At 37.8% G+C, this 17331-nt stretch overlaps 1 protein-coding gene across 2 annotated transcripts in view; it reads right to left on the minus strand.

Moving 5' to 3' along the window:
* PIK3R1 (phosphoinositide-3-kinase regulatory subunit 1) overlaps positions 1–17331 on the minus strand; it is a 52574-nt gene that overhangs the window by 16397 nt on the left and 18846 nt on the right. The window contains exons 1-6 of one of the 2 annotated variants that reach the window (XM_082496936.1): positions 11698–11927; positions 7386–7478; positions 5645–5719; positions 2608–2739; positions 1553–1754; positions 1287–1366 (exon numbers count right to left, since the gene is read on the minus strand). In XM_082496936.1, coding sequence (XP_082353062.1) covers positions 1287–1366; positions 1553–1754; positions 2608–2739; positions 5645–5719; positions 7386–7478; positions 11698–11917 — 802 coding nt within the window. In that variant the 5' untranslated portion in view covers positions 11918–11927. Of the gene's footprint in view, positions 1–1286; positions 1367–1552; positions 1755–2607; positions 2740–5644; positions 5720–7385; positions 7479–11697; positions 11928–17331 lie in introns of those variants that run through there. The other variant, XM_082496937.1, reaches the window with a different exon arrangement.

Raw genomic sequence — 17331 nt, forward strand, 5'->3', positions numbered from 1 at the left:
AGAGTATTAGAGGGTTCAATAATGTATTTTGCTTTTTAAGGCTTATAATAGATGGTAAAGAAAATAATTCTTTAACAATTAGCAGTTATTTGCTGATTCTTAGTAAAATAGGACAAGTAGTTATTAAGATTTTGGACTCTCGTGGCTGTTATGAAGTATTAGAAAGAAAAATACACAGTGGTTCTGGAAATACTTGCTTAACTATTATGACAAAATTGAACAAAACCAAGGAGGTATAAGCCAGCTGAAAACAGATGTACACTAAATGTTAGGGAAAGGTTCCTAATTGAGCTGGCAAGGTTGGAAAAGCCTTCCAATCAAAGCAGTAGGGACAAAAATGTTAGCCTTTTTAAATTAATCTTCATTAGTTGATGAAGGGGATTATACAATGCACCTACCTGAAATACGAGAAATAAGGCATTTTTCTGCTCCCGTTTTTCTGCTGCTGTGTTCTAGCGCTTCAAATCTTAAGGAGCCCTACAAATCCTACTGCCATGAAATTTACCTTGTACTTTGAATACAGAGGCAAGAATGAGGTGTAAAAAGAATTACTTTAAGCTAACATCTGAAGTCCTTCTGAGTTAGTAACTTCTTTTGCACATAGTTAGCAACTCTGCCTTGTTCCTACCAAATATCTGATTTAAAACTGGGGATTTTTGCATAAATTAGAGGTAGGTTTTACTGTTTGTTGACTAAATTAGATGCTAACTCACAGAATCAATGCAAATGCAATCTGACTTTCCTGAATGGGGTTTTAATATTTTCTGCATTTTTTTATTGATATTGATGAATAAATCTTTTGAGTCTCTGAATTAAAAAATACATATATGTAAATAAAGGGGGAAATCTTACTTTCTTCCGATGACCTCTATGAGGTATTGTATTTCTAACAAAATTTGCCTGGGAGTAAAGTGAAAGTTAAATAAAATCTCCAGAATTAACCCCCCCACCACCATCACTATATGATACGCATTCTATTGGTTTACAGGTCTTATAAATTCACAAATTCCTAATCAGTGTTTACTGAAAAAATAAATGAAAGTTCTAAGGCTGTATAAACTATGGATACAAAAAGGACTTTAAAGAAAAAGACAATTCTGTATAAAATAAATGTTGCACACCATTATAGAACATATGAAAAACTTCTACTTAGTTCTGCAATTATGCATTTTTGCATTAAGCTTGATTAAAAAAGAAAAACAATGAGCATTTATGGTACTTAAGTTGAACTTTAATATTTAAGAAAGCAATGGTATATAATATTTAAAATTAAAAATATTTTTTACCTGGTACAGGCTGTCTCTCGTTCCATTCACTTGTGATTAAAACCTCTAGGATTTTAATGTGGTGTTCAGTATTATCAGAGCTGCAAGAGATGGATTAGGCAGTAAGAATTAGGAAAAATGAAAAAGAATTACTCAAAAACCACTGGAAAAATTTACAATTCCCTCCACATTAGAACTAAAGTCAAGAAGTTAATTAATTAAACTTACTTTTATATATAACTAACCCATATCTACAGTACAAAATATAATAAAGATGACCCACATACCTTGCTATCTGGAATTTGAAAAGCAGAGGGCTGAAAATTTCAGCCAGAGACCTTGCATTCAGGAGATTTTTGCTGGAGGCTTGACAAACTCTGAGGAAATGTTTGAGCAAATACTGGAGCGTGAGGCAATACTGGGGAGGTATATTTGGAGATCTGATGAGTTTCTTCAGCAACTGAGCATATTCCTCTGAGCTCTGCACTTCTGCAAGCAAACGTCAGCACAGGAACAAGTAAAATGAAACTATATATTACTCTTTTGGAAGCATTAATTTTACAGAAAAAAAAAAAATCTGTACTTTATTAGTGCCCTTTGGCTTCTTTCTTCTTTTGAAAAAAGTGAAATGCTCAAGGAAGAGCAAAGAACAAGTATTTAAAAGTTGAACGGAAACAGGTATGCATTTTGGTAAAAACCACAATGTGTTCAGAGTGTACTGGTAGAAGTCTGACTTATGTTTAGCATCACATGATTGGATAATTCTGAGATGCACTAGATAAGTCTCACAGATGCTATTCTAACTTTGAAGGTTACCAGTAACAATATCCTGTTCTGAGATATCTAACAGAATACTCAGCCCATGTGCTGAAAGCCTGTAAGCTGTACTTGTTTGAAATGACCACTGTAGATGATGAATCTTAACGCATGTATTTCTCACTTCATAATCTGCACCTCCCAACGTACTGCAGAACACCATGACCTCTAATACATCTACTTTGTCAGCACTGATAAAAAGTTAAAGATTAGCTTTCTGCATACAGATAAGTCCTCACTTTTTCCTCCCAGTTTTTCTATAGTCATTCTACATACTAAAATGAAGAGAACTGTGTTATCCCTTATATTTTGCATTATGTCTACCTAAATTGGTAACTAAATAATGCATGTCTAGAGCTGAATTGAAATAGCTTTCATCAAAAGTAGTGAAAGCATATGTTTTCTGTGAAGCTACCAGGTTGTGCAGAATCTTCCCTGTTCCGTGGGTGACAGCTGGATCACCAGATATTCAGAATCCTAAAAAAAGCTTTTTTGTCTGACATGTGAAACAATGTGATCATCATACCTTGAGCTACAGAAATCATGTCACTGTAAACAGCTGCTGGAATGATGGGATTTGGCAGGTCCAGGAGGTACCTCTTGAGAGCATCTGACAAAGTATGCACATCAAATGTCTCTAAATCCAACGAAGAGGCATCTAAAGGGGAAAAGCAATGTACTTTTTAGATATTAGAAACTGGAAGAAATATACAGGCTCATGATATTAGGGATTTATATATTACTGCTAATTTATATCTGGTTTATGGGGAACAACTCGTATGAAAGAATGTAAGACACCAAAAAACCCCTTTGAGATGAAGAACTTACAGTGCTCAACACCATGCCCAGGCCTTTGGCATCTGATGAACCAAACGGCTTTCACAGCTGTGTGTGGCCTCTCATATACAGTGCAGGGCTGAACTCTGAATAACGGTAGTGACTTGCTGCACATTGGCAATGTTATGGAACATCACAATATTTTTAACAGGTGTCTGTTTTAACTGTAAATATTTTGTGTAAGAAATAATTATTAATTTCAGTGTTTGGGCAAATGCAGCTTCTCTACTGGTAGCTACTTCTATTATGACTGGGAGTTTGATTAACAAGTTGGGGCTCCAGGTCTGTAAATATTTATGTGAGTAAGTCGAAACAAATATGCACGTGCAGAACTGGGTGGCTGGTGTTTTATGCAGCTGTTAGGATTTATCTTGTAAAACCTGATATCATTCCAGGGTAGTTATGATTTGGGTTTAGGTTTGGGAGTGTTTGGGAGTGACTACTTGTTAGCATTGAACCAAGGAATATCAGTAGCAAAAATAAAAATAGGAAAATACAGAAATGCTTACTTAGTGCAAGTAAGATTAGGCTTCATCTTAAAACATAAAAACTCTGTGCAGTAAAGTCCTAAATGTTTACAGAAAGATACATATTTGGTACAAGAATTTAGAGGTATTAATGCTGACCAACTTTCTAGGCTAGCTAAGTCCCCAGTAAAACAACTCCTGAACTTATTTGGCCAGTTTAAATCAAATTCAACAAGGAGGTAGTGGAATCAGGTATGTTGTGTGTCTACACATACTGTAAGAAAAGGCAGCCAAGAGAGGGTAGTGAGAAGCTTAGTGCTCCTCCACCTCCTTTCTGTTTTCCCCAAAGGAAAGATTGCAGTATGAGCTCAATTCTTATCGGACACCAAAGAATTTGCATGAGAAAAAAGACATTATGAATGGCTCAGATGATAAAAACTTGCAGTGTGGGTATGAATTCTACAAGAGCAATTATGTGTAGAGATTCCAACCAAAAATTCATAAGAAATAGTTTTCATTAGTTTTGTTGCTCACAGGATGTTTTTTATTTCATGAGCCAAGTTAAATACTGGCCTTTCAGTGTTGACCCGTTCACTGAAGTATACCCCAAAGTATGATAATGAATACATGAATAAGAATAAACTTGTGGTACTCTGCAACTCTTTGGGTGTAATGTCATAAACAGACCTGAACTATTCCATCTGCTGAGCTCGCCAGATGCAAGTCAGCTTTGATTTTGGAACTAGATAGCAGTGTGTTGAAGCTAACAGGCAGTTATCCAATTAATATGAAGAGCATTTTAACCATAGGCAGAAGAGTACACTAATGCAGTTCACAACTTTGAGCCAAAGCTGACTTTGCTCTCTGAATTAGCACTGTGCTAATTCAAAAAGTGTAGGCAGTGATGAGATCTGTCTCTGTGTGTCTGGATACCCACTGCACCAGCTCTGTCCTGGAAGATTTTTACCCTATCTTAAAGAGAACTCAGAAAGATATACTGCTACTAAAGGGTAAAGTGCTGTTTTCTTTTCTCAAACCTAATTATATTTTAAATAAGAATACATGTAAACCACAAATTCTTGATCTCAGGAGATAGATGAACCTTTCATAAAAGTACACCTCAGTTTAAAACTTTAAAAGGGATTCAGATAAATTAAGAGATACATTCATATTGGTGCCATAGAAAATCTGTATTTATCCGGCCTGAAAAACATAATTGCAATACTAAAAACACAGCTTTGTCTGCTCGCACAACATGCATATCTCTCTCCCCATTTGCACTCATATACTTCTTCACTCTCACCACAATCAGCAGAGGACAGGATGCTCTTTTGATTTGAAGGAACAGACAACATATAGTATCATCTCTTGTTCATTTTGTTAATATTTGCAATTACTAAAAATGAAGAGAGTTAATTCGCAGTTTGCTCCCTTTGTCCCTTTGGCCACATGGCACGTAACCAGTTTCATTTTCTAGCCCTTCTATTTTTGTCCTTTTTTATGTAAGTGGCAGCTCACACCCCACATTGCACCCCAGCTGGCATGGCATCGTCAAGCACTCCTTCTACAATAGTTCCTGACCTCTCGTACTGCAACTGAGTGTTGCCATGCCAGTATATTCTGGCCTGAAATAGAAATAAAGATCACCAAAAAGAGAAGGAAATACATTTCAGGAAACTTGAATGGGTATGTGGTGTTACTGGTGTAGCTGCATTTTACTGTCCAAAACCTGAGAACCCACCCTACTGCAGCAACATTAATTCAATTCTCTCTTTCCCTTCCAGCATCATCTCTGTAGCAGGCAGGGAAAGTGCAACTATTGCCTCCCCCCCCTACTGGACCAAAAAATGCACACAGAGAACTGTATGTAAACAAATGGCCATTTGTTTACAAAACAATAACCTGCAGCCTTACTGGAATAGTGTATCTTTATCTTGCTTCTGAACAAAACACCTTGTTATTCTCTGTACAGCTAGACTCTCAGTCCTTAAACAAGCAAGTGACCAAGATATGATTAAAATAATTATTCTTGGGAAAAAACACACAGTGAAGCCATGAAAAAAAGACAACCTGTGAAAGTGACAAATACCTTTTATATTAAGTGTAAAAGTTAGAAAACTTTTAAACTTATATTTGTCTTTTTAGTATTATATTATTCAGACCAGCACATATATATAAGCTGAGTAGGGGAGCAAAGAAAAGAGGAGCAGCTTGTCTACAAAATCTGTCCAGTGCTTTAAGGAAGAGACCCGTACTTACCACATTCAAGAATTTGTCTTAATTCTGCTGAGCTGCTTGAGCCTTGTGTTCCATACAAAGTTGAGCACTCCAGACCTTCAAAACAAAATCGATGGGATACATTAATATTCTAGTGACTGTTGCCATGACACAACATACTTCTGTTTTCTTCAAATAAGTACTTACAGTATAAATTAGCAACATTGTCCCACCACCATCCACCTACCACACTACGGAATGCGTTGCTTTTTAAGGCTGTAAGACACCTCTTTGTACATGCAAACTGCTGTGTCTGCAGAAAGATCTGGCCAAGGAAGATCAGAGGTGCCAGCAGTCCCACATATTCTGTACGACTCTCTACGGGCTGACTGTAGAAAGCCAGGACTAGGAAACAGATTCAACATACCCCAGGGAAGAAAACACCTTGCAGGATCAACATGGGAGCTGGATCTTGCTTTACATTCTACATGACAGCTGGAAACACCGTGTCTTTCAGGTTGATAAGAAGTGAGCAATCTGACACAGGAATGGGACAGGGACATGACAAAAGTTCTGACACATCCTAATTAGCTTTAAAGATTTAACTGAGACTTCTAAGTTACAAGTGTGTCTAACTTTTGGCACCCTATGCAGTCAACAGAAACAGAGAGCCCATTCTATGGGACAGGTAACCCTTAGGTCACCTTTTGACTATCCATAGAGCCCCAAACCTCACAGTGTACGTAAGGTGAGTGTCACATCACCCGTGTGAGAGAAAATGTCTGTGTACGTCACATAATATATCTGATAATCCACCTGAATAGAAGACACCAATACAGTGTTTTTATGTGAAAGATATTGTTTACAACTTCCCTACTTCAGTGAAAATAGAGAAGACACAACGAAAGAGACCACACCTAGGGACGCAGAGCACCAACGATTTGATAGTAACAGTGGTGTTTCCTGGAAGCAGTAGTTGCCTATGCAATACTGAATACTGGCCCTTCTCATTGACATTAGCAAGCTCCTACTAATACAGGAAAGGCTTATCCTCTCTTAAAAGAGTCACAGCAGTATGTGAGAACCTATGCCCCCAAGGACAGAATAGCATTTTTCCTCTTGTTCCCAGGCTGTAAAGCCACTGAATGAGCAGGACCCACTGAACTGCTCCTTACCTTACCAGGAAGGTGACATCAGAGGAGAAGCCAGGAGGAGACAAACTGAGCAAAGGAGGCAAGACATAGTAGAAGGGGAAAGCCTCAAAAGGATGGACAGACATCCACACAGGAAAGCAGGAGAGCAAAAAGCCATAAAAATAACACTGGCTGGCTCAGCATACAGCAGCAATAAAGAATTGGCTCCTGAACCATAAAAACAGTTCTTGTAACTTTTTCATATTTAATTCTCTTTTTTCTTCCGGCTTTGGGCAAAACATTACTTGTTTGGCTGTGTATCCAATTCAATGTTATGATGGCGTTTCCATAACCAACTTAAGGTGCTTATCGGTTAGTAAAAACAAAGCAATACCAAACTCTTCTCCTTTGCTTTCAATAACACTTATATTAGTTGAGTTATTAAATGTCATTTGAGGTAAGCTACAGTCCAAACAGCCTCTACTGAGTGGAAAACAATGCAACAAACCTTAAATGAGATTATTTCATATCTGTTAAGTAATGTGATGCACTAGCAGCTCTAGAAAGGGGAGATGCCAGCTCTGGATCTGATTCTGCAGTCTTGGCTCATGTAAGTAACAAAAACCTCAGTAGATCATTCTTCAGCCTACCTTTCTTTTCAATTGTCTCCACTATCTTGATAAGAATTGGTGGAGCAACATCAGGAGGTGAAAACTGCTCCGTAAGATCTGGAAGTGAAAAAGCTGTAAAAGAAAAGAAGAAAAATAAGCCAAACTACAGGTGAATTTAATTTCTGTTTATGAAAGTCATGACATATAATGCAAGCAGGTAATTTTTACGTATGGAACAGACATCCACTTGTCAGGCCTAAATGAGAACACTCCACAAGTAACAAGAAAGCAGAATAAAAATGATGACAACTGTATTTTTATAGCATTTTATAGCATTTTCTCAGCCAGTCCTAGAATCACTCTCCATATTGCCTATGAAAATACAATAAAAGTTTGCAATCTATAGATGGACAGAAATACAATGAAAAGAAAAAAAATTTTGGTCTGAAACATTTACATCCAGCGTGTACCAGATGAGGGAGCTAAACACATCACCATCTGGAGTTGCCGATTCCCTGGGTAAAACTTACTTACAAAGGCCTGAAAGAGCAGTAGAAACAATTATTTCACACTCATAGAAAAGTTCAATAACTTCTGTTTGCTTTCAGTTTTCAAGCATAATACTATTAACAGTATATTTTTCTTGAACCAAGAATTTTCTTTTCTACAATGACTGGTTAAGAATAAAGAGCAGTATAATCAGAAAGGGACATTTTGCAGATTTAAATTAACCTGCATACGGATTTTATACAAAATCAGTTTTCACGCAATCCAGTTTCTTCAAGGAGAGAATATACTGTATAAAGGAATGTTCTGGCTCTGTGATGTGAGGGATGATCTATCTCTAAACGGACTATTTTTGCCAAAAGAGTAATTCAAAAGTTTTAGAGCAGTCCTGTTTAACTCTTGGAAAGCAAGAATGTTTACATAAAGATATCATTAAACCACTGCCAGGAACATCTGGCATAGTTTGATGGATTATGATTGATAGACACAGCTTAACCACTGAAGTAAAAGTTGCCAGTTGCCTAAGTGATGGTGATCTCTGCCTGATTAAACTCACTATGGACAAATAGAGAGCAATTCTTAAACACACATTCACATATGTGCCTGTGTGCATACGTATACACACATGCACGTGCATGGACACACTGTATTTCTAGAAACTGAATAAAATTATGAGGATAACTAAGTAGAAGGAGAAAAAAAGGAAAAAACACAACAGCAAAATATGAATAGAGATTTTTTTAATGAAAAACTTAGAGATAGACAAAAACTTCTATATACCACAACTAAGAAAGAGAAAGCAGACAATTTTGGCTGAGAATTCACCCTATTTTGGAAGCAATATTTATATAAATTTCTGAAAATGCAAACAAGTTAAAAGTGGTGAGACAGCAAGAGACAGTACAGAAGTTTGGAAACACAGAAAACTGAGGAGAGAAATGAAAGACAATAAATAATGATTATTTACAAACTAGTAATGGAAGTGGGAGCATACTGGGACACTGAGACATGTCCCTCGCAAAAAGAAGCATGATAATGATGGAATAGTTTCCAGTCCATTCATAACTAAGAAGGACATTAGAAAAACATCTGTTAGTCATAACTGTTTAACTTAGGAGGCCCAGAAAATGAGCATTCAGGAGTCCCAAAAGAGTTGCCTAAGCAGATATCTGGCCTGCTTATGTTACTTTTTAATGACTCGTGGAAAATCAGAGTAATTCCTGGGGATCAAAAGAGTTCTAATGCCTCATTTGCACTCTGAAAGGACAAGGAAGATGACTGCGCACTGGTTACATTATCAGTCCTGGGCAAAATAAAGGAAAGTGTGATACTAGACTTATACAATAAAGCAATAAAAGACAGCACTATAACTAAGGATTGTATGCATAGCTTTTTAGATGATAGGTTCTGTTAAAAACCACACTACTTCCTTCCTTGGTGGCACCTTAGTTAGCTGAAAAATACAAATGAGTAGACATAATAAACTCTAAAGTTTTGTTAGATAGTTGACTTAGTATAACACTGTGATTAAAAGCTAAACTTAAAGAAAGCATGTTCCATAGCTGACCAGCAGATCTCCACGTATGGTTATTAACACAGAACAAGCTATTCAGGGAAGGAATGGACTTTTCATATCTTTACATCTTCAAACCACTTTCAGGTTTCACCTGGAACCCCTCTTTTAGCTTAACATCGTATCTGCTTTATCAAACACAAGTTGTGCTCAAATAGAAGATTCAGCACTCCAAGCAGCCTCTGCTAAGGAATGCTGAAATACAGACCACTTGATTTGTAATATTCAGATCAAATAACTCCTTTTGGCCCCAAATTATAAATCTATCTTATGATGAGGGCAAATCTATTGAAAGAATAAATGAAAGGGGGTCATATCAAAGGGTATGCTACGAAAATACTCAAATTATGAGATACTAATAAACTCACAGAATGCTAAGGGCATAAAATGCATCCCTTACATGGTAGCAAAGGAAGAACAGGTTTTAAGAATGGAGTTTACACATTTTTACTTAGGAAAATAACTTTCTGCTCCCTTAGGTAGCTAGTTACATTCTCCTCCTTGCGTTATGCAATGAAATTGCATCATCTCTGAACAAAGATGCTCATCTCATAATTCCAGCTGGAGGCAGCATGCAGCAAGAGTCATCAGTCTAAACTGAAACTGAGGAAAGAGAGGAGAGATGACGAAGGAGAAATAGAGGATGGAAGTCAAACCTGAGAGACATTTGAAACATTTCAGGTGACAGCTCGGAAGTTCAGGGATGGTCCATACAGGCTACTGAGCAGCAGAGAGAACTATGCTTTCTCACATTAACCAAACTGTGACTTGAAATGATGACAAGATACACTCCAAATACCTATAAACAAGGTGTATTTAGAAAAATAATTTAATTTCCCACTAGATTTAGATTTTCTACATGGGGGATAGGAGTCCAGGCAAAGCAAAAATGAGAACCCAATGTCAGGGGAAGACTTCAGTTCACAGGAAGAAGCCCTTGCAGGGTGAAGAAAGGCACTACAGAAAACTGTTTGTCTCCATGGGACATAAGGAATGGGGTGGATGTAGACCTTACCCAGATTACCTAAACATAGAGTGCCTCTTAACCTACCTGATGCTCCATGCTTTTCATCTACACTTTAAGCAGGATCTTAGCTTATAAACTACATTTGCATCATCATCTGTTACTGAATCTCTTTGTTGTACAGTATTCTTGGATCAATAACATTCTTAGTGAAAGTGAAAGGCTTTTGGAAGCTATGCATTTACCTTTATGTTTATGCAAAATCTATAATATGTCTACAGAAATATATGTAAAGCAAACAACACGTTGGTTAAAAGGAAAGACTTCCAACACTCCTATGCTACCCTAAAATACGCAGTTGGAAAAATATTAAAATTGCAGGAGTTCACAGGATTTCTGATGTCTATTCCTCCCTATATCTCATTCCTTTTCTCCAAAACTGGAAATTTCTATCTACCAATGACACTGCTGAAATTTAGATATGAAGAGAGCCTTTAAAAAAATGATAATATATTCCATAAGTACATAAACTGTAAAATACTTGTGTATTTGACTGAAAACTCAGGATATTCACCTCTTTTTTAATACTACACACACACACTGGTGAGTATATGCTTTACAGAAAAAAGACTCAAACAAACACATACACACAATGGCAGGTATAAAACCTGCAGTTACCTTCAATGCAGCAATGATAAAAGAATACATCTAAGTCACACAGCTAAAGTGCTCAGCAACATTGAAAAAAAGCATTCACTTCATCAGCGTGTAGGAGATGGCATTAACAAATTAAAATCACTTAACCTCACACCTGTCCTAGAATTTCCTACTCATTGCGCCATCTCCGATATAATTAACTAATTGCATCATACCGACTTGCACTTTAAACTTCCCAACTTTTGCACAAAATAGAAAATTATGTTCATTTAAGGGCAAAAGGCGTTACAAAACACACATCTGTCAGAAAAAAAAGACTTTACAGTACTTCTAGAACTGAAGCCAGTTTATAACATTTACATAGAAGACCGTTCAATTTGGAAACACTGCTCTTCAATTTCAAAATACTGTAAGGAAATGGCAAAGGCTAAACTGAAGAAAACTGCACCTAAGTTTAGAAAAAAAAAACAATTTGATTCCGAGAGCCAGAACACAAGTTATCCTTGAAGTTCTGATTTTAGATTAGGTTTTCCATTAGAAAATTCAGCATGCATACTAAGATCTACAAAGGGAAAGGAAAACTTTTTAGATAGGTCAGTTATAGCAAAAGCAAAATGCACAAAAGCTCACATGCAACCTCCATTTAGTACCTGATTTCAAAAGTATCTTTTGCTTCGAAGTGTGCTGTAGCACAGCACAGAGGTTTGCAGAACCAAATCCACTCTTAAGAATCTGAGCAACTTTAGAGATCCCTTTGATACAATCCAGTATCAGTTTTTCACTTAAAGCAATCATTTTTCCCCCAAATTCCTGTAATTTTTTTTTTAAGTTCCACGGTTTCCAAAATATTAAGGTTCTGAAAGCTGTCATACAGTTGTCATGTCTTCTTTCTAGTCACAAGTCTGGTAGCAGGTCTCCTGATAGTAAGGAAGCTTCTGATGACACATGATAAAAGCTGGATTTTCCACTAGATCTATTTTTACCTTGCCACAGTGAGAACCAATGAGATGAACCACAAGCCAGGGTTTGCTCCAATCTGCGAACTCTTCCCTTTCCCTGATACAGACAGGCCTGAAAAGCTCTAAGGCAATGGCAACGTGTGGGAGAGGAGAGCATACCTTACGTTCAAGGGTTGCCAACACAGCGACAAAGTGCAAGATGAAACCAGCACACAGCTGCACCTTTTGGAAGGGTTCTCAGTAAAAAGAGATACTTTAGAGTTAGTACCTGGCAACGACAAGTGGAAATTTAAAGATGGAATTTGGCTTCAGATGCTTCTGAGCCAAATCTTTCATTACTGCTAGAAGACGAATGAAAATGAATATATATATAAAAGAACATAACTTAAAATGTAACAATCCACACCACAGAAAGGAGTTTAATTTCTAAGTATTTTATAGGAGCTATATACTAACATTACTCAAATTTAGCTTTGAGTCAAGACTACTCCGTGCATGTTCCTCTCTTTTCAGATATGGCATTTAAGTTTGTGCATACGTATTGCATTTGATGACAACATAGCTCTACAAAAAAGTATAAGATTTGAGAGCTCAGGTCTGAAGATTATCATAACTGGCTTATGTAAATGCAGATATACCCTTTATGCATGCAACTGTATCCCCTAACATAGTGAATTATGCAGTCATAGATTTACACATATCCTTGTTTGAAAGATATACGATATGTCCAAATGTGAACAGTTTGACTAGCACTGAAATTAACTATAATAAACATAAGCATATTAATTAATGCAGAAGAAATGTAAAGGTAAGGGTCATTGTCAAGCAAGTTGTGATAATGCCTCCAACAACATTAGCCCAAAAACTATAAAGAAACAATGGCTGATTGAGCACCTAAAATACTTTTGCCTGTGGCACCATCAGTGGTATAATGTATAACAAGTTGTGGGACAATGGAGAGTTTTCCACACCCATGCTTGCTATTGAAAACTCTGAGAAATGTGGGAGCTTGCTTTCTTGACTGAAATGCTGTTATTTCAGCCGTTACGTACTCTACTAGGTAAGGGAAACAGAATTCAAAAAATGTTCCACAATTATCACCGATCTTCCTTGAAACAGAATCTGAATTTCAATGAGGATCCATAATGGCTGAATTTAATCACTTGTCAGTATACGATGTCAAATTCAAGTGAAGACGCATTGGAAACAAGGGCGGTCTGGCATTCTTGCACAGCCTTTAAGGCAGTGGTATGAATTGAAGCACTCCCGTGTACTCCTGTGTGCTGATTGCTCGCGACCCCCAGACCACAGGCAGCCGTGCTTCAGGAGACTGCACAGAGAAGACACTGAAAGCCATGCCTGCGGAAACACGAGTTCAGATCCTGTAACACTGGAAGGCCCCAAGAGGTACCTCCGCATGGGTGACGGCACAGCCCAGTGCTTCTCATGGCCCTGCAGTGACAGCTGGTCCAGATGCAGAGCCTCAGCCATTATGGCCCCCTCAGCACTTGCTTTCATCAGCTGGGGAAGAAAGGCCACCAGCTTCACAACCCATCAGACAATGAAAAGACTCTTACAGAGAACTCCTAACTTTTAGTGAAAGGACATTTCATGGTCCATTATATGTTTCTTTATAGTCTTAAGAAGCAGCAAGTTCCTGCAGAAATTTTCAGTAGAACAGTATGAAAGATTAAAAAAAACCCTAAGCCTTACAGAGCAACTTAGGAAGCAAGCAACAGGACAAAAGGAAATGGCCTCAAGTTGTGCCAGGGGAGGTTTAGATTGGATATAAGAAAAAATTTCTTCACTGAAAGGGTTGTCAAGCATCGGAACAGGCTGCCCAGGGAAGTGGTTTTGTTGCCACCCCTGGAGGTATTTTAAAAAAGTGTAGAAGTAGTGATGAGGGACATGATTTAGTGGAAACTTTGCAGTGCTAGGTTAAATGGTTGGACTTGATCTTAAAGGCCTCTTCCAACCAAAATGATTCTATGATTCTAAGTTTCCACAGAGATCTCTGCTTTTGGTTCAATGCCAGACTAGGACAGAATAACATGAGTCTGGTATTACAAATACCAGAGAGAAATTCACTCTGAGATTTGAGGACCATAACCTTGCCTTGGCATTTGTAATTTCAGAGAGCCTAATGTCATTTACCAAAAGAACAAGCAAAGAGTGTTCAGAACTGCCCAAAATGTTTTCACTGAGCAAGGATGAAAGACAAGAAGGTGAGGGCAAAGACAAAGAAGCTGATGTTGCTGTGGGTATCAGATAAACTGCTGAATGCAATAGATAGTAAATTCAGCTGCAACTGTTGGAAGAGAAAAATACCTCTCCTTAGACCCTACTGACCTGAGATTATTTAGTTTGGCTATAGTTAAATTCTCCTGAAGGCTGAAAGCGTCACTGAAAATGGCAGGAGGAAGAGCTGTTCAGGGCTCAACCACTTTCTCCAGTACCGGTTTCATTAGAAAGATTTTAAAAGACAACGCTATTCATGGAAAAATATGAAAGAGATTTAAGCTTCAGTGAATTTGACACATCATTACAAGTGGCTTAATAAGTCTGTCTACTATTACTTCTTTTATTTTTATCAGATGTCGTCAATCAGGCAGACTGCAGACTTGGAATACCACAGAAGCCTTGGCAGCCGAAGGAGACCAGATCCGGGAGAAATGAAGAGAGGTGAAGACTATCCCAGCACTAGAAAAAGGAATAGCCTGGCCCACCAACGCTATCAGCCTTCAAGCTCACAAGAAGCCCATTTTTATGTAGACAGAGTAATGTCTGTGAGTCAAGAATTATTGCAACATGAATGACCTCAGAGCTATGAAAAGGAATAGGGAAATGATGTCTGCTGTTGACCTTACATGACTGGAGTACAACTGGGAAGCTGGATGGAGATACCACCAATTCTAAAATCCTTCAATACTATGCGGCCAGCAAAATCTACTCCTTCCATCAGTCAGTAGATGTTGGGAATGAACTAGAGGACGAAGTGGCAACTTAATTCAGATGTTCTCTGTTAAAGGTATGCTGAAGATTTTTGCCACAGAAGGAAATACAGATCTGTACTGAAAAAATGGTTTATCGTATCATCTCTCACTCCTCTTTTCCTTTATCTTCGATGGAGAAACACCTGAATAAAGCAGAACATCCGTCCTAGGACATCTCAATGACAATGTTTAACCCTCACGGATAAACAGTACCCTGTTAATATGCTTCTGGACTTCAGATAGCTTTTTTAAGCATCCATATTTCTCTTCTGATCCTACATCAGTAATACAGATTGACAAGAACTTTTCCAAGCGGCTTATTCCAAAGGATGACGACTGCAGGAGTTCTAACCAGCATGACATTCTGAACTCCAGTCAGTAGCAGTTTACCACCCAAAACACAAAGCCAGTGTTTCCAGAATCTTCTGCATGAGGTAGGTACAGACAACAATGCCTATAAACCTGAAAAAGGGCATTTCAAACTGACGTTAGTAGAAAAATGTACACAGCTTGTTATAATATATGTGGCACTTAATAGAATAAGGCCAGGTATTCATTTTTTCAGGAGGACAAATACATGTATATTGTGATTGGGCCATTTATAGTTGAACCCACTGAATCTAGGAGGGTCGGAATAAAAACTTAATGTTACTTCATTTTATCTTGGCTACATATAATACGTCAAAAAAGACATTGTTACCTGTATAAATCAATGCTGTAACTGAGACAAGTCAAATACTTTGCCTAGATACTTTCCAGTGTTATCAGCACATATATGCAAGCAATGATCTGACTGGTAAAATACCATGTGCATGCTGGTTATGCGGGAAGTCTGGGGGGTGGCAGAACTAATTCCTCTCTTCACCCCCATTTATAAAGTTGCACCAGCTGCACTCTCAAGGATGAGAATAAAGGGAGACTATGGGAACAGAGGGGAAACAAGCCCAAGCAAATACAGACTAGATACTAGACTATAATCAACAGATGGCAGAACTAGACACAACAAAGCTTTGATTTGATACAGAAAGTAATACTTTATAATGTACCAATTCTCCTGAAAGAAATCTGGGGTCTCTTTATCCTTCTCTGACACAAAAATGAATGCTTGTCACTAAGCCACTGCCTTAATCAACAAAGAATTCCTCTAAGACAAAACAAAATGAAAGTGCAAAGAGAAAGAAAAAAAAGATGGTGTCTGGCTTGAGGAAAGTTTAGCTGCACAAATAAGCAGAAAAATAAAACCACCAGGCACCATAGTGTAGAGTACTATATGCCTTTATAATAGTTTAATAATTTTAATAGTGGCTGCTAATCATGTTTCACACTTATTAATTTAATGTTTCATAAGGCCCTATTTCTATCATCTGTTGAAAGGGAAGTGATACTGTCTGTACTGGGAAGAAATTATGTACATAATATTCTATCAGATTAAACCTCAGTAACTTTATGAATTACGAGCTGTCAGGCACTTTACTCATATGCTACAGAATATACTTCTTAGAAATAGGAGCTATAAATAAGACAACAGATGTTCTTTGTTGGCTTCAACTGAAGCACAGATAATCTTTAAAAAGCAGCCTGTAGTTAAGACTGTTGAAAAGACAGTATTCTGCTTCCCTCTATGGGTGAGGTTTTGCAATACACCTTTTCAAACTAGATCTGAATTTAGGATTTGAAATGGCTGCAGCTACTTGCAACTAGTATTAACATAATTAGAGAAATAATCAGCCCTGTTCTGACAAAAAATTGAAAGGCTTTTGAAAGAAATATTAACTGAGTGCAATATTCTGGCATGCAGTACACTGCATTATAATGCCATACATAATACATAAACTGTTTTACAAAAGAAACCCACCCAAAAACCCAAGGAAGAGATGGGAAAACCACCTGCTTATTCAATTGTTCTTTTAAAGAGCTGCAAAATAAGCAGAAACAGTAAAATAAGAAACAGTAAAATAAGAAATAAGCAAGAATATAGTAAAAGGTGCCCTTCTGCTTGTAAGTAGAGGAGGGCACTCAATAAGCTGAGGAGCACACGGGGGGCCCAGCGCAGACATCACTGGAGCTGAATCCCAAGCAGGCTGGCACCGGGGCTTCCATACTGCTGGTCTCCGGGAAGGGTGTGACTCACCTCCTTCCCGTGGTCTGGAGCATGAGGCATGGCTAGAGGCTTTTCTCAGGGGTGGCAGACTGATGCATAATTCCCTCTTGCCCCTCATTCTCAGGGATCACCCCAAGCCCTGCATGATGTGCAGGAGCACAGCGGGCAGCACTGTGCTCAGAGTCCATAAGAGCATCACTTTAAATGGAAGAGCAGGTTAATGTCTCTAAA

This window comes from Vanellus vanellus (assembly GCF_965231255.1).
Source record: "Vanellus vanellus genome assembly, chromosome: Z".
Taxonomy (NCBI): Eukaryota; Metazoa; Chordata; class Aves; order Charadriiformes; family Charadriidae; genus Vanellus; species Vanellus vanellus.